This window comes from Aspergillus brunneoviolaceus (assembly GCF_003184695.1).
Source record: "Aspergillus brunneoviolaceus CBS 621.78 unplaced genomic scaffold BO95scaffold_50, whole genome shotgun sequence".
In the NCBI taxonomy this organism is placed as follows: domain Eukaryota; kingdom Fungi; phylum Ascomycota; class Eurotiomycetes; order Eurotiales; family Aspergillaceae; genus Aspergillus; species Aspergillus brunneoviolaceus.
Genome location: NW_020290780.1, coordinates 164,967 through 185,152, shown reverse-complemented (window position 1 = coordinate 185,152; position 20,186 = coordinate 164,967). Strand labels below are relative to the sequence as shown.

General features: G+C 55.2%; 9 protein-coding genes across 9 annotated transcripts; 6 read left to right on the top strand and 3 right to left on the bottom strand.

Moving 5' to 3' along the window:
* Nucleotides 1-122: 122 nt before the first annotated feature.
* On the bottom strand, nucleotides 123-953 carry BO95DRAFT_474946 (med21 domain-containing protein; the record flags this gene model as incomplete). The annotated part of the gene is made up of 2 exons (XM_025589820.1): nucleotides 792-953; nucleotides 123-713 (listed from the first exon to the last, which is right to left on the bottom strand). Exons 1-2 carry the CDS (start codon nucleotides 831-833, stop codon nucleotides 123-125), a joined length of 633 nt encoding a protein of 210 aa, XP_025440364.1. The 5' UTR covers nucleotides 834-953.
* Nucleotides 954-1,079: 126 nt separating this feature from the next.
* On the top strand, nucleotides 1,080-2,348 carry BO95DRAFT_417879 (uncharacterized protein; the record flags this gene model as incomplete). Its single annotated transcript, XM_025584435.1, has 3 exons — nucleotides 1,080-1,610; nucleotides 1,671-1,868; nucleotides 1,986-2,348. Exons 1-3 carry the CDS (start codon nucleotides 1,245-1,247, stop codon nucleotides 2,346-2,348), a joined length of 927 nt encoding a protein of 308 aa, XP_025440363.1. The 5' UTR covers nucleotides 1,080-1,244.
* Nucleotides 2,349-2,363: 15 nt separating this feature from the next.
* On the bottom strand, nucleotides 2,364-3,369 carry BO95DRAFT_444803 (kinetochore Spc24 family protein). The gene is made up of 3 exons (XM_025586970.1): nucleotides 3,216-3,369; nucleotides 2,766-3,163; nucleotides 2,364-2,693 (listed from the first exon to the last, which is right to left on the bottom strand). Exons 1-3 carry the CDS (start codon nucleotides 3,240-3,242, stop codon nucleotides 2,516-2,518), a joined length of 603 nt encoding a protein of 200 aa, XP_025440362.1. The 5' UTR covers nucleotides 3,243-3,369; the 3' UTR covers nucleotides 2,364-2,515.
* Nucleotides 3,370-3,579: 210 nt separating this feature from the next.
* Nucleotides 3,580-4,842, top strand: BO95DRAFT_444802 (mitochondrial fission 1 protein). The gene is made up of 4 exons (XM_025586969.1): nucleotides 3,580-3,700; nucleotides 3,804-3,822; nucleotides 3,911-4,004; nucleotides 4,146-4,842. The coding sequence occupies exons 1-4, from the start codon at nucleotides 3,682-3,684 to the stop codon at nucleotides 4,473-4,475; spliced, it is 462 nt and encodes a 153-aa protein (XP_025440361.1). The 5' UTR covers nucleotides 3,580-3,681; the 3' UTR covers nucleotides 4,476-4,842.
* A 211-nt stretch (nucleotides 4,843-5,053) lies between these two features.
* BO95DRAFT_444801 (uncharacterized protein) lies at nucleotides 5,054-6,651 on the bottom strand. Its single transcript, XM_025586968.1, has 4 exons — nucleotides 6,541-6,651; nucleotides 6,406-6,485; nucleotides 6,019-6,214; nucleotides 5,054-5,817 (listed from the first exon to the last, which is right to left on the bottom strand). Exons 1-4 carry the CDS (start codon nucleotides 6,556-6,558, stop codon nucleotides 5,287-5,289), a joined length of 825 nt encoding a protein of 274 aa, XP_025440360.1. The 5' UTR covers nucleotides 6,559-6,651; the 3' UTR covers nucleotides 5,054-5,286.
* Nucleotides 6,652-7,105: 454 nt separating this feature from the next.
* BO95DRAFT_465560 (uridine kinase family protein) lies at nucleotides 7,106-8,914 on the top strand (the record flags this gene model as incomplete). The annotated part of the gene is made up of 8 exons (XM_025589146.1): nucleotides 7,106-7,282; nucleotides 7,381-7,508; nucleotides 7,590-7,734; nucleotides 7,784-7,826; nucleotides 7,883-7,996; nucleotides 8,049-8,090; nucleotides 8,137-8,368; nucleotides 8,431-8,914. The coding sequence occupies 8 exons, from the start codon at nucleotides 7,106-7,108 to the stop codon at nucleotides 8,912-8,914; spliced, it is 1,365 nt and encodes a 454-aa protein (XP_025440359.1).
* A 1,301-nt stretch (nucleotides 8,915-10,215) lies between these two features.
* On the top strand, nucleotides 10,216-11,725 carry BO95DRAFT_417866 (uncharacterized protein; the record flags this gene model as incomplete). Its single annotated transcript, XM_025584434.1, has 5 exons — nucleotides 10,216-10,250; nucleotides 10,346-10,486; nucleotides 10,555-10,864; nucleotides 10,923-11,375; nucleotides 11,435-11,725. 5 exons carry the CDS (start codon nucleotides 10,216-10,218, stop codon nucleotides 11,723-11,725), a joined length of 1,230 nt encoding a protein of 409 aa, XP_025440358.1.
* A 459-nt stretch (nucleotides 11,726-12,184) lies between these two features.
* BO95DRAFT_444799 (pre-rRNA-processing protein ESF1) lies at nucleotides 12,185-14,849 on the top strand. Its single transcript, XM_025586967.1, has 2 exons — nucleotides 12,185-12,396; nucleotides 12,572-14,849. The coding sequence occupies exons 1-2, from the start codon at nucleotides 12,330-12,332 to the stop codon at nucleotides 14,728-14,730; spliced, it is 2,226 nt and encodes a 741-aa protein (XP_025440357.1). The 5' UTR covers nucleotides 12,185-12,329; the 3' UTR covers nucleotides 14,731-14,849.
* A 1,356-nt stretch (nucleotides 14,850-16,205) lies between these two features.
* BO95DRAFT_367563 (uncharacterized protein) lies at nucleotides 16,206-19,853 on the top strand (the record flags this gene model as incomplete). The annotated part of the gene is made up of 1 exon (XM_025582792.1): nucleotides 16,206-19,853. One exon carries the CDS (start codon nucleotides 16,206-16,208, stop codon nucleotides 19,851-19,853), a length of 3,648 nt encoding a protein of 1,215 aa, XP_025440356.1.
* Between the last annotated feature and the right edge of the window lie 333 nt (nucleotides 19,854-20,186).

Sequence of the window (20,186 nt, the reverse complement as noted above, 5' to 3'; positions counted from 1 at the left end):
ATGCATGCACCCGCTAATCAACCAGTGCTTCCTTGCTCTCAATAACCACCTCCTCCCATTTCCATCCCCATCCCCATCCCCATACCCCATACCCCATCTATCCATCTTACTCCGTAAGAAACCTAGAAGTCCCGCTCCCCATAAACCCCCACCTCCATCGCCCCCAACACCCCCTCCAACCGCCCCCTCAACGCCTTAAGCTGCAGCATCCTCTCCCCTCGCACCCCCTCCCACCGCCTCAACTCCCCCTCCAACTCCCTGATGCGGCGCTCCTGCTCCGCCTCACTCGACCCGATCCCGGGCAGCACACTAATCAAATACTCGATCTGCTGCTCCTTGAGCACCAGATCCCGGGCCAGCTCGCGCTGCCGCGCCGCAAACGTGCGGGGCGAGTCCGGCGCCGGCGGGAGGGCGGGGTCTTGCGCCGTGCCTGTGCCGGCTGTTGTTGTGTCCTCCGGTGCTGCGCCGGCGGCGCCTGGTTGTGCGGCTTGTGGGATCTCGGCGGGCGTCTGCTGTTGCGTCTGGTTGGATTGCTGTTGGGCGGCGAGCGGCGCGCTGGCGGGCACCGGCGGCGCGGACGAGTTCTTGGGGATTTTGGCGAGCGCGGGCGCCGCCGGCGCCGTTTGGGTTTGGGTTGAGGGGGGCACGGTCGCGGGGCTGTTGTCGTGGTAGGTGGTTAGGTAGCCTAGCGTTGCGTAGAATTGGGTGGCTAGCTTTTTTGGGGGGAGGGTTGTCAGTTGGGTTGGGTTGCTGGGGGACAGGATGGGATGGGGTTGGGGATGACGACGCACTTGGTCGAGGCAGGTTTGGAGTTGGGTTAGGATGTCGGCCATTTTGATTCTTTTTTGTTTTTTCTTTTCTTGGTATTGTATGGTGGTGGTGTGGTGAGGGGGAAGGGATAAATTCAAGTAGGTAAGAGGGAGAGGTGGAGTTAGAGATGGTGGAAGAGTATGTATGTATGGGAAGAGTAGAGGAGAGCTCGCTCAAGGCGGAGTAGAGGATCAGATGCAAATCGCGATAAGATTAGAGAGGATTGTCTGTCGGCCTTTTTCCTCCGCTCCGCTCGCCCTCCCTCCCTCACACACCACTTTTTTCCCCCGATCGCCACGCAACCCAAGCTCCTCCCTCTTTAACCACCGCGCTACCACTACCGATCACAACTTAAGTCCGCTCTTCCGCATTCACTTACCCAATACCGACGCACACGAACCAACTATGCACCCGACCCCCGCACCACCCGCAAAATGACCTCCTCGCTCTCCTTCTTCACGCGGCGGGTGTACCAGCTGCCCGTGCCCCCGATCTCGAAACACAAGCACTACAACCGCGCGAGCTTCATCGACTTCGCGCGGCGGCACGAGCTCTCGCGGACGTCGACGCTCTTCATCGGCAACCTGTACGAGTACACGGTGCAAACGGAGCTGCGGCACGCGGCGGCGCTGCTGCTGCACCGCACCGGCGGCCGCAGCGACAACGGCATCGACCACCTGGGCACGTGGCACCTGCCGGGCCACGAGCAGCCGATCCACGTCGCGGTGCAGTGCAAGGCGCACCGGCGGCGCGTGGGGCCGCAGTGCATCCGCGAGCTGGAGGGGGTGGTAGCGCGGCGGGTGCCGCACACCTGGCGGCTGCAGCAGCAGCAGCAGCACCAGCACCAGCAGCACCAGCAGCAGGGAGCGGGGCAGGCGGGCCCGCGCGTCGGGATGCTGGTCAACCGGCGCGAGGCGTCGGCCGGGGTGCGCGCGGCGCTGCAGCGGAGCGCGCTGCCGCTCGTGTACCTGATGGTGGATCTGCGGGGGGTGCTGCGGCAGGCGCTGTGGAATGAGGCGGTCGAGGCGCTGGGCGTCGCGCCGCTGGGCGTCGAGGTCGTCCACGGGCCGGAGCGCCAGCTCGCCTCGGAGCTGGCCGAGCTGGACGCCGAGGGCGGCCTGGCGCTGTGGGAGGAGGAGCTCCGCGACAAGCTGCCCGCCGAGCTGCGCGCGAAGCCCTACCCGCCGCCCATCCGGTTGACCTGGGACCAGGCCCAGGGCCACGGCGGGGCGCTGCCGCTGCCGGGCATGGATCAGATCGAGGCGCGCATGCTGCAGCAGGAGGAGAAGTGGTGGGCGCTCTGGAACCTGGCGCCCGATGATCAGGAGACCCGCTACGAGGCGCTGTCGGTCATCCAGAGCCGGTTCCCCGAGGAGAAACCGCTGCTCTGGGCGACAGGCGGCGTGCCGAGTTTGCTGTCGGAGCGGGATCGCCAGGGTTTGCTGCGCGAGTTGAAGATGATGGGGCTGAGTGAGGGGGTCGCGGTGGAGGGGAAGTCGGAGGCAGAAGAGTCACAATCGACGCTTAGTCCTACGTGAATAGGAGGATATATACAAGAAAGAAAGGTAGATTCGATTCAGCAGAGGCGGAGGGGGTATAATCAATCATGTAAGATACAGTAAGAGACGCCGAGGAACCCAGCCCAACACCAACACCAACACCATATAAACCAACGAGAAACGCCATTCCGAAGAGGCAACCCTCTCTACCCCTGCATCGTCGACCAGAAGTAATTCGAGTAGAAGAACCGCGAGAATTTCGGATCAATGTTGACGACATGGACGTCGCCCTTGCGACTATTCCGGATCACGGCTTTATTGAAGTTGCCCGTCTCGTCCGCCTCGATATCGACACCCAGAGATCGGTAGATTTTCAATCGAAGACTGTGCGTGTGCGTGTATGTCAGTATCAGCAAACCCACTTCCCCCCAATGGTTTGTTTTGGGGCGAACTTACAGCGTCGCATCATCCATCTCCCGCTCGCGACGCGTGGGCTCATCCCCCTCGACGCCCTGCGCCTCCAGATCCGCCAGCCGCTCGCGGAGCATCTCCAGCTCACCCTCGAGCCGCTCGCTCTCGATCTCCAGCTCGGTGGCGCTCTTGGCGATGCGGAACTTCTTGGTGTCGAGCTCGACCATCTCGGCGGCGTGCTGGCCGGCGTCGTGCGCGGCCACGGCCTCTTCCTGTTGGTTGTTCAAGGCGGAGAGGTGGCGCGAGAGCTTGCGGAGGGCGGACTCGGCCTCGCGCATGCGCAGCTCGCGCGACTGCTGCAGCGTGGCCAGCGAGTCATTGATGCGCGTGACGGCTTGTTTGTCGGGTTGGATGTTGAAGTTGCCGATTGTGTGGTGGATGAGCTGGCGAGGGGTTTAGTTGGGAGGTTTTTTTTGGTGGAAGGGGTTGACGTACCGTGGCGGGGTTTTCGTCGAGTAACATTTTCGGTGTGGTATTGCGTGGTGCTCTTTGGTTTGGTGGTGGTGGTGGTGGTGGTGGTGGTGTCGTTGGTAGTGATTAGGGTGTTGAGGGGTGTAAGTTGATAAGCTGTGAAGCTGAGCTGTGTAAGTTAATGTTTGTTGTTGGAGCAACAGCGCCACAATCGTCCCGCCTACAATTTCTGGAAGGACCCCCCCGCCAAGCCACTTGTTAGGCGGCACCGCCACAAAACCTGACGACACTGGCTGGCGTCACGGGATGCCACCACCCACTGGAGATGGAGAGAGACCGAGCGCAAGTCAAGTCGAGTTGAAACTGAGTTGCCTCCGCCAAAGATCACATCCCATCCTCCTTCACCATCCACCGGATCTTGTGTTCTGCTTCTTACGCTTGGTGTTTTCCCAAGACCAGTACACGAAAGACAACCACTAAATCAGAAACCATGGGCTCCAACCTACCATGTAAGCTTTCCCATCGTCATCAAAACAAAAAAAAAAAAAAAAGGGAAGAGCCATCTTCCCCGCAGATATGAACTTATCTAACAACCAACCTTTTCTGATACAGATGCCGCGGACGCAGAGAGGTACTATCCTATCCTCAACATCCAACCAAAACACTCTCTCCCCCGCATCCCGAACCCCAGCTAAACACCTCTCGATGACAATGTATAGCCCGCTCAAACCGGCCGAACTCCAAGTCCTGCGCGCCCAGTACGAGAAAGAAGGCGACTACGTCGGCATCCAGACCAAGTTCAACTTCGCCTGGGTATGTGCCCCTTGCCCCTCCTATTCTTGTCTTGTCTTGTCGTTGACCGATGCCCAATCCAACCCACCGCATGCCTATCTTCCCCACACCCCCTCCCCTACCCCCTACCCCCAAACCCCGGCTAATCACCCCCGAAAACAGGGCCTCATCAAATCCCCCTCCCGCACCGACCAACAAGAAGGCGTGCGCCTCCTCTCCGAGATCTTCCGGGCCGCGCCCGAGCGCCGCCGCGAATGCCTCTACTACCTGGCGCTGGGCAACTACAAGCTGGGCAACTACGGCGAGGCGCGGCGCTACAACGACCTCCTCCTGGAGAAGGAGCCCGCCAACCTGCAGGCGGCCAGTCTGGGGTCCCTGATCGAGGAGAAGGTGTCCAAGGAGGGACTCTTGGGCATTGCCATTGTGGGCGGGCTGGCGTTGGCGGCTGGCGTGGTGGGGGGCATTGTGTTGCGGGGCACGAAGAGGCGGTAATTTTTTTTCTCTCTCTTTCCGTTGTTGCTGATTGACACTTGAGTGAGAGGAATTCGGGCTGATTTTTTGTTTGATGGGTGGGTGGTGAAGGTGGGGGAGTGAGAGTTGGTTTTGAGTTTGGATTTGGATATGGATTTGGATCTTGTTGATGGGATTCGATGGATTGGGAGGGCCGGGTGGTGGTGGTGGTGGTGATGTGTATATATGGTTGTTTGCTGAGAAAGGGGACGGGTTGTACGCCATTGAGTGCCGTGATGAGGTTGTGGGTTTGAGCCCTTCCTGCCCTGCGGGATGGTATTGATTTGTTACTAGCTGATTGTTTAGCATGATGGGCGTTGGGTATTGAATTTGATGGTTGTTGATATTGCTATCGCTTCTTGTTCGAGGTTGAATATTACATGGGTCGTAGTCGTTTATCTTGTGGTATGGTGAAGGCTTGCTGATAGCTACGGAGCTGTGGTGTTGATCCTTGGCTATTGCTTGTGTACAAGTGTGTTCCATCAATTCAAGGGTTGTTCTGGCGCTGTGGTGTATATAACGAGCTATAGGCGGGCGGATATGGGATATGCTCAAACTGACAGATGCACCATGACGAAATAGCCATGACAATGGTCAAGCAACCAGACCGTCAATGCAGTGGAAACGCAAGCCAGTCTGTCAGCCACGACAGCTACAACTCAGGACCAAACAAGGGATGATGAACCACTGAATTTAAGCTCAAGTTAACGACCTAGACCGAAATTAAACTTCGCTCTAAACTCCATGCTGGCAACCAACAGAATAACGTGCAAAGAGATCACCGCCAGGGCGATCACGAAATCATTGGGTCAACATCCCCACTATTGGTCATTACAGTGTCGTTCGACGAGCCATTCTGGCTCGTGCCGGCATTACTGTTGTCGTGGGTACTGGACGAGCTGGAGTTACTGTCCCCTAACCCCAAACTCAGCTTGTCGGGGATGTCCTTCTTAGCCTCGCGGGCCTTGTTTTCCGCCCACGCACGGAGCTTAACCAGGTTGCGCAGGCGCGCTTCTTTACAGTCACCCTGGGTTTGCAGGATGGCTTCGTTCACACGGTTGGCAATATCTTTACGGAGCTCGGGTTGTAGCAGAGGGGCAAGGGATGGAGAGAGATTATCCGACGGGAAGATCAGGAGCGCGAGGGTCCGTTCGAGATCTTCCAGGAATTGGGGGTTGGTGGGCGCCCGGGGAGCGAGCTGCGAGGTCGCAAACTCTAGGGCTGGACTGATGTCTCCGTCAGGAGTGGAAGTGCACGAGCGGATAAGCTCGACCAGCTGCAGACGCAACAGGGCAAAGTGCAGGGGAGGATTTTCATCCAGGATCTATTTCGGTGCGAGTTAGCGAGGATGCTCCCACAATCGAGATGTAGTACACATAATAGAAGTGACTTCGAATCATACAAAGTTCTTGATGATGATGAGTGTTTATCGACCAAATCCCGAAGGATTGTTCCGAGTGGTGCATGAAACTGATCTAATCATACGAAGGAAGGTGGGGTTGTGCAAAGAGAGGATGTTTCTTACCTGAGGGTTGAGCTCATTGATCTTCTCAATGGCGGTTTGGATATTCCCAGAATGAATCGCAGTACGGATTTGGACTCTTTCTTGAATCGCCTCGATATCTGCTCTGGGTTGGATATTGGCCTCGAGCGCGAATTTCTTCGCCGCAGCCGGGTAGCCATTGGTGATGAGGTAGTCCATAACCAGATAATTGATATCACTTTCAACACAAGCATGTTAGCAAACGATCACAACTAAAAGATCATGAACAACGATGCGCATTGACGAAGGTTCAGTAACACAAGTTAAATATTTTCTCCTCACATTGATTCAGAGAGATTCCCAACTTGATTTTCAAGATCATCATAAAAAACGAAAAAGGACAAAAGGGAGTCGGCAAGATAAACTCACGTTTTGGACGGCTTCACCTCATCAACCTTCCGCTCAAACTGATGCCATGTCGGCGTTGCTGTTGGGGAAGAGGGAGACATCTGTTTCCCGTTAAAACCAAGCAACGACGCATGCACGACACATCAGGGCGCATACGTAGTTTGCTGAAGACATGATTGCAATTGGAGGAAGATCAACTTCCTTGGTACTGAGTCACCGGCGGTCTGTGAAGATGGAGAGCTTCGCAGGCGCGAGCCATTAGGTGACCTCTAAAGGGGAGTGTGTGTAAGAAGAAGAGAAGAGAAGGGAAGCGGAGGAAGAAATCAGGCGGACAGAAAATAAGGAAATGCGGCGGGAGCTGTTAGGTCAGTCACGTGCAGATGGCTAAGCCTAAAACCGCAAGCGAAGGTCACGGACCGAGGCTAACCTTAAAGAAGTCAAGCGGCGATCACTGGATGCTTTTGGTGCTTTTGGCAGTCGAAGTATCGTGTATCGCCTGCCAGGTGCCCTGCCAATTCCCCTCTCCGTCTTATCGGGTCCCTCCCCCCCAAAGCCTTATCCTGAGACAATCAATCGGGGACTCTTATTTTTTCTTCTTCCCCCCCCTCACTATCCCCCCTCAACCCCCCCCCCCTGCAGTGTTATGAGTACCAGTGCCTCCTCTGGACTCATCTGATTCGTATCTCGGCCCGTCAATTCCTTGGGGAGGAATATCTAAATCATGCAGTCCATCTCACCGGTGTTTTCGTCCGCCACGGACAAGGACAAGAAGTACTCGCCACCATGGGCTGATTTGAGCATTATTGGGATTGCGGGCAGCTCAGGGTCTGGCAAGACTTCAGTGGCAATGGAGATTGTCAAGTCACTGAATCTGCCATGGGTGGTGATTCTCGTAATGGTACATCTCATCTATCAGTACCCGAATAGCTCGCCTATCGGTCTATCGGGGTTTCCATATGTGCAATATGATTGGTTTCTGACGGTGCTGTGGTACAGGACTCCTTCTATAAAAGCTTAACTCCAGAGGAGCATGCCAGAGCCCATGCCAATGACTATGACTTTGACTGTCCCGAGTCGTTAGATTTCGATGTCTTGGTGCAGACCCTGCGGGACTTGAAACAAGGGTACAGTGACCATTCTTGGTGTTATCATCAACATATACCATACTCCCTATGAAGCTGACCCGTCTGGTTCAAATCATTCAGAAAGAAGGCAGACATCCCTGTATATTCGTTTGCCAAACACCAGCGTGAGCCGCAGACAACGACACTTTATTCCCCGCACGTGATCATCCTGGAGGGTATCTTGGCTTTGCATGACCCGCGCATCATGGAACTGTTGGATGTCAAGGTGCGCCGTCTTCGCTCTTCAGGTCGCATACACGCTTACCATTGTACAGATCTTCGTAGAGGCTGATATGGACATTTGTCTGGGGCGCAGAAGTAAGTCCCTGCATCATCTACGTTCTTGGGCTGTGCAATGACTAAACCACCGCTAGTCATGCGTGATGTCCGTGAGCGCGGAAGAGACATTGAGGGAATCATCAAGCAGTGGTTCACCTATGTCAAACCCTCCTACAAGAAATATGTCGAACCTCAACGAGCAGTATCAGGTGAGCTCAGAGACTCACTAATCGCTCTTGTCTTAAACTGACCTGTTTCTAGATCTCATCATCCCTCGTGGAATCGAGAACAGAACTGCTATCGGTAAGCCTAAGCCATGCCGTGCGCTGTCTCCAAACTAATTGCGCAGACATGGTCGTGAAACACATTCAAGGCAATCTGGACGAGAAGTCCGAGAAGCACAGTGCAGAACTCACTCGTCTCGGTCTCCTTGCCTCGGAGGAGAAACTGTCTCCCAATGTTGTCGTCATGCATGAAACGCCACAATTCATCGGCATGAACACGATCCTGCAAGATCCTGCAACAGAGCAGGTCGACTTTGTGTTCTACTTCGACCGCCTGGCTGCCCTACTGATCGAGAAGTAAGTGGACATTCCCATCAACGCATAGAGGCAATCGACTAATGATCGAACTACTGTGACAGAGCCTTGGATGTGACCAACTATATCCCCAAGGAAGTACATACTCCCCACGACAACTCCTACCAGGGCTTAAATCAAGCCGGCACGGTCTCCGCCGTCGCCATCTTGCGGGGCGGATCCTGCCTCGAGACCGCCCTCAAGCGCACCATCCCCGACTGCATCACCGGTCGTGTACTTATCCAGACAAATGAAAAGAACGAAGAGCCAGAGCTTCACTACCTCAAGCTGCCTCCTGGGATTGAGGAGCATGAAAATGTCATGCTTCTGGACCCGCAAATGTCGAGTGGAGGTGCTGCCCTGATGGCCGTCCGCGTGCTGATCGACCACGGCGTGCGCGAAGAGCGGATTGTGTTTGTCACCTGTGCGGCCGGCAAGATTGGTCTCAAGCGACTCAGCGCCGTCTACCCCAATGTTCGGGTGGTTGTTGGACGCATTGAAGAAGAACGCGAGCCGCGCTGGATCGAGAAGAGGTACTTCGGCTGTTAAAAGAACGGAAGAGTATATATCACCACTGGGAGGATCACTTTTTTCGGTTTGCCACCCATACATAATGTTTCATATATGTGCATAGTAGGACCAATAATGACGAGATACATGAGCATTGAGAGGAACACGGAACGAATTCTGAAATTGGACTGACCTGGCCATCTCACACGGACAGCATACTTACCAATTCACTGCCCGCTACTGGCCCTAAACCCAAAGTCTCCCTGAAGTGTATCACGCAGACGCTTGTCCTCGCCAGAGATAAGAACAAACCACGTGTTTCATTCTACAGACCTACAACACCAGACTAGAAAACCTCGAAGCCCTACACCCACTGTCTGATCGATCTATGCAGTGCTATTCCAGACTTCATCAAGGTGGGGTCGTCGGCGAAATTGGGAACCCGCGTGACTACCTTGACTGGGTGGGCAGAGGAGACAGAGACAGTACAAGTCGCAGACCACACTATGACAATTCGTGGCTTTCAGACAAACACCTGGATCAAGATTCGACGATGCACAAATACTGAGTGGTCGATGTTGGTCCTTTGTGCATTGTGGCGTCTTTACATCTTTACGTCTTTACCATCAGCTGTCATCCAGGCTCCCCTCAAGGCGGGCAATGAGGGGTGGAGAATCTCTATTTTGCGCGATATGCGCAAGACCGCATTAGTACAACGAGTTCAGGTCATGTACCGAAAGAAGAGTCAATGTCTCGAAAGAGGGCTGTGACTGAGACCATCATGTGACCCCTTTTTGTCAGTAGAGGCAGTACTCGCTCGCTCGCCCTTGGCGAAACCTCAGGCATCACTTTCATAGTTACATCGTCGCCAGTGTTCTCTGGTCTGGTGGCTTGCCCTCCTATGTCACACACATTTGCACACGAACAAATCATTGAATCCCTTAGCGAGCCAAGAAAGCATAGTACGCGTACAGAAAGCCTCCTCGAATCTTTCTGACCGTTCGAGATGCCGCAGATCCCAGGAAAGCACCATCACCCCCTTCGCAGCAGGCCGGTCGTGACAACCTCCCCCAGGGATGGCTCCAGTGACGATGTTTCCCGTTCTCCATTGGGAGATGATGTAATGGCGATGAAGAAAATCAGAGCTTTTAGCCCCGATTGGGGTAGTCCGCGTGCTTGCGGGATGCTACCATCAATGCAAGGAGAAGTATAGAAGCCAGGGTTCAAGAATGCGCAACCTCCAAGGCTTCATTCTTTATAACCGATCAGTTGTACTTGCTTCTCGCACCAGCATCACCACCGGAACCATACTGAAATTTTCTCAGTAGCCCGCCTTGTTGATGTTTCGTCAGAAGATAACCAGCTATGATCTCAGGTAATGACTTTTTCCCCCTCTGTCCTTTCGTAGCTGCGTCGCTTAGATGTATGGCAAACCACTAACACAGCTTCCATGTGAAACACACTCTCTAGGCTTGACCAATCATGCATATTCATGCCCGAGGCACGGAATTCAGCGGCGGCTCCTTCGATAACCGGGTCGTTCAACGTTGCTTTTCCCCCAGGTGTGCGCATCAAGAGCATCAAAGTGAAACTGAAAGGAATGCTCCATGTGTGCGTTATCTGATCGATTCTGACTCTTTTCCCGCTCAAAGGCGCAATGCTGACTGCGCTGCTTCCAGCCCTCGCGATGGCTTCATGATCGCCGAAGACCGCGTGCAAAGCACATGCGAACACAAGCAAGTCCTCGCCTCGTCCAAGACGCTGGGCTCCTTTCCCATGCCAGAAGGACAGTATGAGTTCCCCTTTGACATCCCACTGCCGCGCAAGTTCCTCGAGACGGTGACGGGCGTCAAGCACAATTATCACTCGTACAAGGTCGAGGCGACGGTGGCGTTCCGATACAGGAGAAATCTCGTGGTCTCGAAACCTATCCGGATCTACCACGATTCAGACCTGGAGGCGAACTACCTCACGTCGGACTTTTCACCGGTATGTGACTGCAGCTCGTCGCTGTGATGTGAAGCACTCAGGCTGACACCGTGTGAAGACAGTAGGAGGAAACTTCGACCAGAAACTGCAGTACTCAGTCTCGATGCCCAGCCATTACATCCCCTTCGGCTCCCGGTTCCCCGTCGACTGCCAATTCACGGCCTTGTCCAAGGATGTCAAACTTCTCGCCGTCACCGTCAAGGTCGCCGAAAAGCACTTCATCCGCCTGGACGCCACGGCGGCGCAGTCGGCGCGCGACAACATCTACTCGATCACATCCCTGAAGAACCACACCATCTTCACGGAGCGGTTCGAAGTCGCGGCGGGGCACGCCGATGACTCCCAAGGCGACTCTGCCGCGGCGACGGAATGGTGCATCAGCAAGCTGGCTTGCCTGCCCCCGAGCTTCGATTCCTGCTCGCAGACGACCGCGACGAAGCGCATCAAGATCAGCCATCGTTTGGTGGTTAGCGCCGAGTTCCAGGATGCCACCGAGAAGGTCGTTACTGAGGTATGTTTGCCGGGTGTATGGCAAGATCGGACGAAAGACTGACGCTCAGACTGGCGCAGACGGCCAAATCCATCCCGTTCTGCATCTACATGACCCCCTCGGTGATCGGACAGGATGGATCCATCTGCAACAAGACGATCCATGACATTCGAGAGCCGCCGCCGCTGTACGGGGACCATATCCGGCATCCGAAGCTGCTGGGGTCGACGGGGGATGGGGATGGGGATGGGGCGACATGTGCACATACGGACCTTGTGCCTGCTTGGAATGACTGTCATGACCTGAACGCTTTGGGGCCTGCGCCTTGCTATGATACACTGGAGCACCCGGCGCCTGCCTATGTTGCTTAATATAATACCGGGGATCTGTTTTATGATCTGATGATGATGTTTTTCTTTCTTGCAAGTTGCAAGTAGCATAAAATGAGAGTCAATCTTAAAATGGTGAAACTATATAATTCGATACCGGTCCAGCTTGGCGAGAATACAGGGTTTAAAATTAGAGGATTGGAAGTTCACCAAAATGAACAGAACTCCTTTGACAGCTCTGTCTGAATAACCTGTCCCTACACAATAAGAATCCAAATCAATATCCACCATCAACCCGCCTGAAAAGCTCTATGCCTCATCATCATCCAAAAGTACAGTACAGTTCGCAGAAAAAGCCCAGCGCACGGACCACCCAATCCGAAGGGCAGCGGGCGGCGGCGGTCGGCGGTGCGGCGACCGGCGCAGCGACCGAAGATTCTATTCTTTGGCCAAAGAGAGCTGAGAGTTTCCCGCTCCGCCCAAAAAATTATCCTGCCATCACTTTCTTGCATTCACACGCTTCGGTGAAATCCAAACCACCCCTAAACCATCTACCCCCAACACTGAATCCTTTCCCTGATCCTTCTTTTTACTTCCTCGCCTATCCCTTCAACTACAAATTCTGACCGCCCCCAAGATACGCACAATGCCCGACAAGAAGAAAAGCAAAAAGCCCTCCGGCGGCGGCGCTGGCGGAGATGCCCCGGTTATCAGTATGCTTTGCCCTTCACCTTTTTGCGTCTCGTTTTGTTTCGTTTCGTTTCGTTTCTGTTCTTGATGCGGCTGTGTGGAATTACTTTCCAGCTGAGGTCTACGGCAATCATGCTGAATGCTATGTGCTTGCTCGACGCTAACTTGTACGTGTGTGTGTGTGTGTTTGATGTCCAGCCGACCCCCGCTTCGCCAACATCCAGAACGACCCGCGGTACCGCCTCCCCAGCAAACGGCACACGCACGTGAAGCTCGACAAGCGGTTCGCGCACATGCTGCGCGACAAGGACTTCTCGCGCAACGCGGCGGTGGATCGGTACGGGCGGAAGCTGGCCCGGGATGATACGAAGAAGCAGCTGGAGCGGTTTTATCGATTGGAGGAGGAGGGTGATGATGATGCCGCCAGTGAAGGGGAAGAGGTGGAGGGCAGTGTGGCGGATGATGAGGAGGTGTTGGCGGAGCTGCGGCGGGCGGAGAAGTATGATCCCGCTCGCGATGGGGGGTTCGAGTCTTCGTCTTCGGAGGAGGAGAGCTCGGATGAGGAGGAGGACATTGAAGATGAGGGTGAGGGTGAGGACGATGAGAGGCTCGGGGGTGAGGAGTTGGAGTTCCCGGATAAGCAGCAGCGCGATGTGCCCACTGGGGAGGTCACGGATCGCATTGCGGTGGTTAATCTGGACTGGGATAATATCCGCGCCGAGGATCTGATGGCTGTGTTTTCGAGCTTCGTGCCTGCTGGTGGTCGCGTGTTGAAGGTCTCGGTTTATCCGAGTGAGTTTGGCAAGGAGCGCATGGAGCGCGAGGAGATGGAGGGGCCCCCCAAGGAGATCTTTGCGAGTTCTTCGAAGAAGGGGGGGGATGGTGATGATGATGACGAAGATTTTGAGGGGTTCGATGATGACGAGGAGGAGGAGGAGTTTGATTCGGATGAGGAGGAGGAGAAGATCAAGAAGTCCATGCTCAAGGAGGATAAGGGCGAGGAGTTCAACTCTACCAAGCTCCGCAAGTACCAGCTCGAGCGTCTACGCTACTTCTACGCTATCTTGACCTTCTCCTCCAGGGAGGTCGCCAAGCATGTCTACGACCTCGTCGATGGCGCCGAGTATCTGTCTAGTGCCAACTTCTTCGACCTCCGCTTCGTGCCGGACGAGACCGACTTCGACGACGACAGACCCCGCGACGAGTGCAAGCGCATCCCCGACGGTTACCAGCCCAACGAGTTCGTCACCGACGCCCTGCAGCACAGCAAGGTCAAGTTGACCTGGGATATGGAGGACAAGTCGCGCAAGGAGGCCCAGGCCCGCGCCTTCCGTGGCAGCCGGAAGGATATCGATGAGAACGATCTGAAGGCCTATCTCGCGAGCGACAGCTCGGATGATGAGGAGGAGGACGGCGGAGTGGAAGTCATGGATGCTACGCAGGGCGAGGGGTCGAGCACAAACATCTCCAAGAAGGAGGAAGAAAGACAGCGCATGCGCGCGCTGTTAGGGCTGAGTGCCGAGCCTACTAAATCCTCCAAGTCCGACGGACCCGTGGGGGAGATGGAAGTGACTTTCACCTCCGGACTTGCGGGCGAGCCCACCCGCGACAGCATCTTTGAGAACGAACCTCAGATTGAGGAGACTACGATCGAGCGGTACATTCGCAAGGAACGCGAGAGAAAGAAGCGCAGAAAGGAGAAGCTCAAGGCTACCAAGCAGGGCGGCGATGGCGACGCGAGTGATGCGGAGCAGGACGATGATGCCAAGCCGACCGCCGAGGAACAGCCCCCGCAGGAAGACCTGGGCTTCGATGACCCTTTCTTCGAAGACCCTGATGGAAAGGCTACCGCCGCTGCTCGTCGCAAGGAGGAGAAGCGCAAGAAGCGGGAAGAGCGTGCGGCCGCGGAGGCCGCCGCCGCGGCTAAGCGCGCTGAGCTGGAGCTGCTCATGGTTGATGACAACAACAAGGGTATCAAGCACTTTGATATGACGGAGATTGAGAAGGCCGAGAAGCAAGCTCGTAAGAAGGGCAAGAAGGGCAAGGGCAAGGCTAAGCAGGTGGAGCCCGTGGTGGATGACTTCAAGATGGAGGTCAATGATCCTCGTTTCTCCCGACTCTTTGAGAGCCACGAGTTTGCCATCGATCCTACCAACCCCAAGTTCAAGCCCACTTCCGGTATGAAGGCGCTGCTGGAGGAGGGTCGCAAGCGTCGCCGCGATCGGGACGACCACGCGGAGGAGGCGCCCAGCAACCAGGATCGGACAAAGAAGCAGAAGAAGCAGGCTTCGAAAGACGCGGGGTCGGATGATTTGAAGAAGCTGGTGGACAAGGTGAAGCGTAAGACGCAGCGCTGATTTGCTTGTTGAAAAGTATTCGTACTCCGGACTCTGTTGCTTTTTCTCCGGTCATCGTTGGATGGATTGAGGGGTCAAAATATACCATGGATGGTTTTAGCATGTTGATTATTATTTTTCTTCTTATTATTTTCATTTTCTGACAGTCACGATAATTCGAGGACCAATTATGTTGGTGTAACTCTGTCTACATTGCCTGTTTGAAATCCTTTCTATGACTGTTGGTCAGGAAGATTGCCCTGGTGGTGATAAGCAGGCGCGGGCGATGTTGCTGGCTGCAAGCAAGTGCTGTAAGTTGCCGTCATCACGGAGGGAATGGAGGAATCAGAGGTGTTGGACCGCCATATCGGAGCCCAAGGAGACCAGGAGATGACTGGTACTCCGTACTAATAGGTAAGATTGGCCGATGTACGATGAGGTGGTTTGTGTGACCTTTTTCGGCCGTCTGCAGGGCAGCCAGAGAGGATTGACAGGGAGAGAAAAGGAGTAGAAGATTGCAGTCCCGATAGACCGATCTGCGATGAGGCTGAGATCATGTGTTCAATCTTCTTTTTTTTTACCCCGTCTTGTTCGCCCCGTGTTATTGTTGTGGTTGTGGTGGTGATGGTTTCTTCACCGCCCTTTTCGTTTCTACCCATGCATTTCGAATCCACTGACTCAAATGAATCCTCCTTCTTCTTTCTCTCCCGCGGGCGGCATCGGGACGGGACTGAGAGTGGAAAGTAGTGCCTAAAGTAGATTAACTACGGCTAACTTAACTAATAGTCCTCAGTAACTCGACGCCCGGAGTAGTGCCGGTAGTGGTCTGGTAGGTAGTACTGATAGTACTCATAGCACTAACTTATAGTAGATAGTGAAGACCACCTCACGCACCACTTATTGTTCCTCCCTTCCACGGCACTTCTTCCTCCACCCTCCACCTCCACTACCACCACCACCACCACCACCACCACTACTTTCTACCTACTTTACCTCTTCTTACCTCCCCTCTTTCTCCCTTCTTCGGTCCATTCCCTTCTACTTTCCCTCCTCCCTTCTTATTCCTTTCTCTCCCCCCCTCTACTCTCATCCCTCAATTCCATTCCAATTCCTCTTTCTGGTCGCTTTGATCGGGATTTGTCCTGTTCCGGTCTTCACCGCCACCCACTGACTCTCAATTGCTGAGAACGGATCCCACCTTAAACCACTTCCCCCCCACTACCCTCCTCAAGACGACCGATACAAGCGACGTGTGTCTCTCTCAACCTCTCTTAGAAACACACGCATCATCTCATTTACGGCCTGATCATGGTCGTTCCCTCGCGAAATTGAACCATGGGGAACTGCAGCTCAGTCTAGTTGATCGGTCTGACTGTTGGTTTCCTGCTTGTTTTATCGGCGCGTTTTATTTGAACGCTTCTGCGTAATCGATCTTGCGATCTCTTTCCCGCACTTTTCCCTACCCTGCAGTTCCGTTCCGAGCCACTTGTATCATCATGCTCGGTCGACTATTGAATACTGCAGCGGCCACTCTCAATCCGACGGCATACTCCGCGAAGAACCCCCAGCCACTGGAATCGGTCACAGAGGAGGAACATACATCGGGCTTGCTTTATCCTGACGTTAGCCTTCTTCGCCGCTCCAACTCACACGCGTACCCCCTTCATACCGCTTTCAATTCCCCGAATACCTCGACGGCCGGTGGATATGATGATCGTGGTGGCGGCGTCGAATTGGACCACCTGAAGGATTTCCGTGTGATAATCGCCCAGAACGCGCTGGGAGACCGGGATGCCTGCGTGTTACTGGATACCCGGGCCACGCCGCAGGGACAAGGCTCACATGGTCTGGGCTTGGAGCCACAGGTGTTTGAAAATACTGGTACCCGCCATGCCCGCACGCTCTCCACGTTGACTCGCGGCCCGCGGCGGGGTTATCTGCCTCAGTCATCGGTCGTGGAATCAAGCCCGCTGTCTGCGGCCGCAGAGACACGGCGATCCCCGCCCATGTCTTCTGGCGCGTTCATGAGGGCACGGGTTCGTAGCTCTACGCTGGCGCCAGGTGGGAACTTCACCGAAGGTGGCCATTCCCGGGGCACGACGGATGCGAACGATTCCGGGTTGCTGAACTGCATCTTCGGGAGCAGTGCTTTCAGCTACAAGGGTTCCTCCACCAAGATGCATATCATTTCCGCCGATGATGAACCGAGTCAAACCTCGCCAGCCTCGCCGGCGGCACGTAGCTCTCTATCACGAGCATATACTACAGGAAGTTCTACGACGTTTGGCGGTTCTGATCGTGGTAATGAGTCTAAACCGCCTGCCAAGGTCACTATCCTGTTGACAAGGATGTTCAGTGTGCATCTGCCCGAAGGCGGAGATGATGACTCCTCTCCGGACAGGCCTGACTTGTCATCTTCAGTCTCCCACGACGCTCTCCCGAGCCCAGGGTTTCCCTTCCCGGATGTCTCGAAGCGCAAGAAGATCAAGGAGAAGAAAACTCCCATGTATGCGGTCGCTATCACAATCCAGATCCCGCTCTTATCCCGAAATGGTGGGCGGCCGGTTTCTCGGTTTGCGCAAGGTCCAGACTCTCCCAAGCCAGGGCTTTCGTGCTCATTGGACTCGGACTACCGTTGGCGTGGAGGCTTCTTCGAGGACAGTCTGTCCCATGCATCCCCTCCTGCAAGTTTGGATGAGCGTATTGATCTGCTGGTTGATCATTGGGACATCATCAACCGGACGTTGTCCCATTTGGAGAGGCTGTCTCGGAACGAGATCCTGTTCTTACTCAAGAAAGTAGACGCCTCGGCAGGGCCGCATCCGAAACCCGCCAAACCTCCAAACATGCAAAGGACGAATCAGACTTTTGTTCATCTGCCGGTCAATGTTTTGTCCATCAATTCCAAACTCCGCGACGAAGCCATCCGCAGCACTCGTCGCATTAGCACGGCTCTGCAGATGCCGTACGTTGTCACAGGCCAGAGCCGCTGGGGCGTCTGGCGTGAAGAAGGGCGGTCGATAATCCGTAGCCTCGGAGACAAAGACCACAGTTTCTTTTTCCTGGTCTTGGTTACTGCCTTCTTGGGAAACCATACGGAGTGGCTCAATGCTGTGGGCCCGGAGTGGTACCGTCGGCGGCACTACCTACAACAGAAGGCTCAGCAAGACGCCGACCCGATGCTGGCGAATCGCACCGTGATCATCTCACCGGATAAGATGACTGCCAGAAGACTGATTTTCTTGCTGGCGGCGTTTTTGCCGCCCAAACAGCGCTTCGAGCCCCTGCCGTCTCCGATTCGCCCTGGCACTGCGGCGTCGACTCGTGCTGTCTCCCAGAGCCCGCCTAATGTTCCTATCCTACGACAGGAGGCATTGCGGAGGGTGATGGAACGACGGTCTCGTGCGCAGCGCCTCAACCTCAATGAGAGAGAGCAGCACCAGCGTTCTGTGAGTGCTTCATCGAATGAGACGGCCCATCGTTCGGCGGAAGAACCCGAGCCCATGATTCCGCCTGATTTTGGTGCGAAGCGCAGGGGCTCAGATGCCCGCTCGATCCGAGCCTTAGGGGTTCCTATCCATACTAGAGACATGCGTCCGAGGAATACCAGTGCAGCCACCACCTCGACCACTACTCCGAGTAGTACCGTCCCCGTCCCGCACTTCGCCTCGCAGAGCCGGTCTGAGCGGATGGGATCGGATCCAAGTGTGGCTGAAGGACGTGACAGCCTGGCGTCGGAAACTCTTCTAAAGAATTTGCGGCGGTCCGAAACCTCGGCAACCTGTGCCAATGGCCAGATGCCTCCCGCGAGTGGCCGCTGGGGCACATTGTTCTCTGGCTTATGGAGCTCTCGTCAGGAGTCATCAGACGCTGGTGACGCCCCTGCGCCATCTGAAGCGCGCAAGCGATCGGTATCTGCTTATACGAACCCAGCCAGAAGGAACCCTCCGACACTTGCCCAGATGGTCAAAGAAGCATCAGAGGAACCCATGCCGGCGGCACCCAAAGCTACTACGAGCGGCAACATCTCTATCCCTCCGGCGACAAACAGTCATATCTCATTCGAGGAGGACGCACCGGATTTCTCGTCGACCACGGACCAGACCAGGGAGTCATCCTTGAGGATGGCCGTTCGTGGAGATGACGGCGTGGTGGATGTGGACCTGCCGCTCCCAGGGTTCCTGTCGCTTTCGTCGTCTGGGGACTCCACGCTGGCTTCTCCCAAGAAGACCCGCACCTCGGTTACTAGTATGGATGCAATGGCATCTACGCAGAGCAGTGTCTCCGGGTTCCACGGCAGTCTCAAGGACAATGATGGACCTAACACCAACGTCGCTGGCTGGCTGCGAACTTTCCATGACGATTTTCTCCTGCAGGCCGTGAGACCATACGCTTCGCTGGAAGCCGATATCAAGCGCGCCATGCAAGCCGAGCCTACACCAAGCCAAGCTCTGTGTCTCAACGCTGATGGTTCCGAACGATGGGTGGATGTTGCGACCACCGTGATTGCGGATGTCCGGAACTTCACCGTGAAGCGACTGCGACTGAGACGTAAACTTGTGGGACATGGGTCGTCGCGCAAGGCGTATACGCCGTCTTTCCCGTCGCAGCCCGGCACTCCGCGGTACGTGTCCAACGGGTCTGTCTCGGCCTCGCAGCTCACCAGCTTCTTCTCGCACGCCACTGGGTCGAGCAAGACATCGAACAATTCCTCCATGGACGATTTCTATCCTACCGAGGTTGAAGAACGGTTCGTGGAAGAGCCCGTGATGGATCTGGATGGCACTCTTGTCGATGCTCTTGAACGGGTGCTTGCACAGAGTGGACCGTCGTCCATGGTGCACTCTCGCGCGCCGTCGCCATCCCGTGGTCGTCGCGGAGAGGATAAGCAGGCATCGGATGCCCCCGTGCCCACACGGGAAGAAATCCGACCTGTCGAGGTGCCTCGGACTGAGTGTCGCAAGCTGGTCCTCGGGGCGCTGGAAGAGGTGGTGCGCAGTGTGACGGCGGAGCATTGCCGCGAGGATGTTGACGGGGAGCTCGGCCTAGCAGATCGCGAGCGCAAGCGTACGTTGGCCGGGGCGGATAATACGCTGCGCGAGGGAGTTCGCAAGTGGCTTCTCGATGTTGAGGAGGCGTGGTAGGGATTATTTTCTGAGTGGATTCTCTGTTCTGATGCTTTTGTGTTAACATGATACCCATGTTGAGTATTTTCTGCACTCGACCCAGCGTTGAGCATACATACATACATACATACATACAGTACAACATCATACATACATACATACTTACATGATATGACGGCCGTGAATGAAAGATGCTCGTGAAATGTTGTGCGCCTGTAATTTAGGAATTGATTAAAATGGATCAGCCCATCGGCGACCTTTCCCTTCTGGCGGGCTAAGCGATTGGTGGACAAATCCAATACTAAGGATAAATCCAGGGTCTGGTTAGCATTTAGCCAATTTGACTGCGCG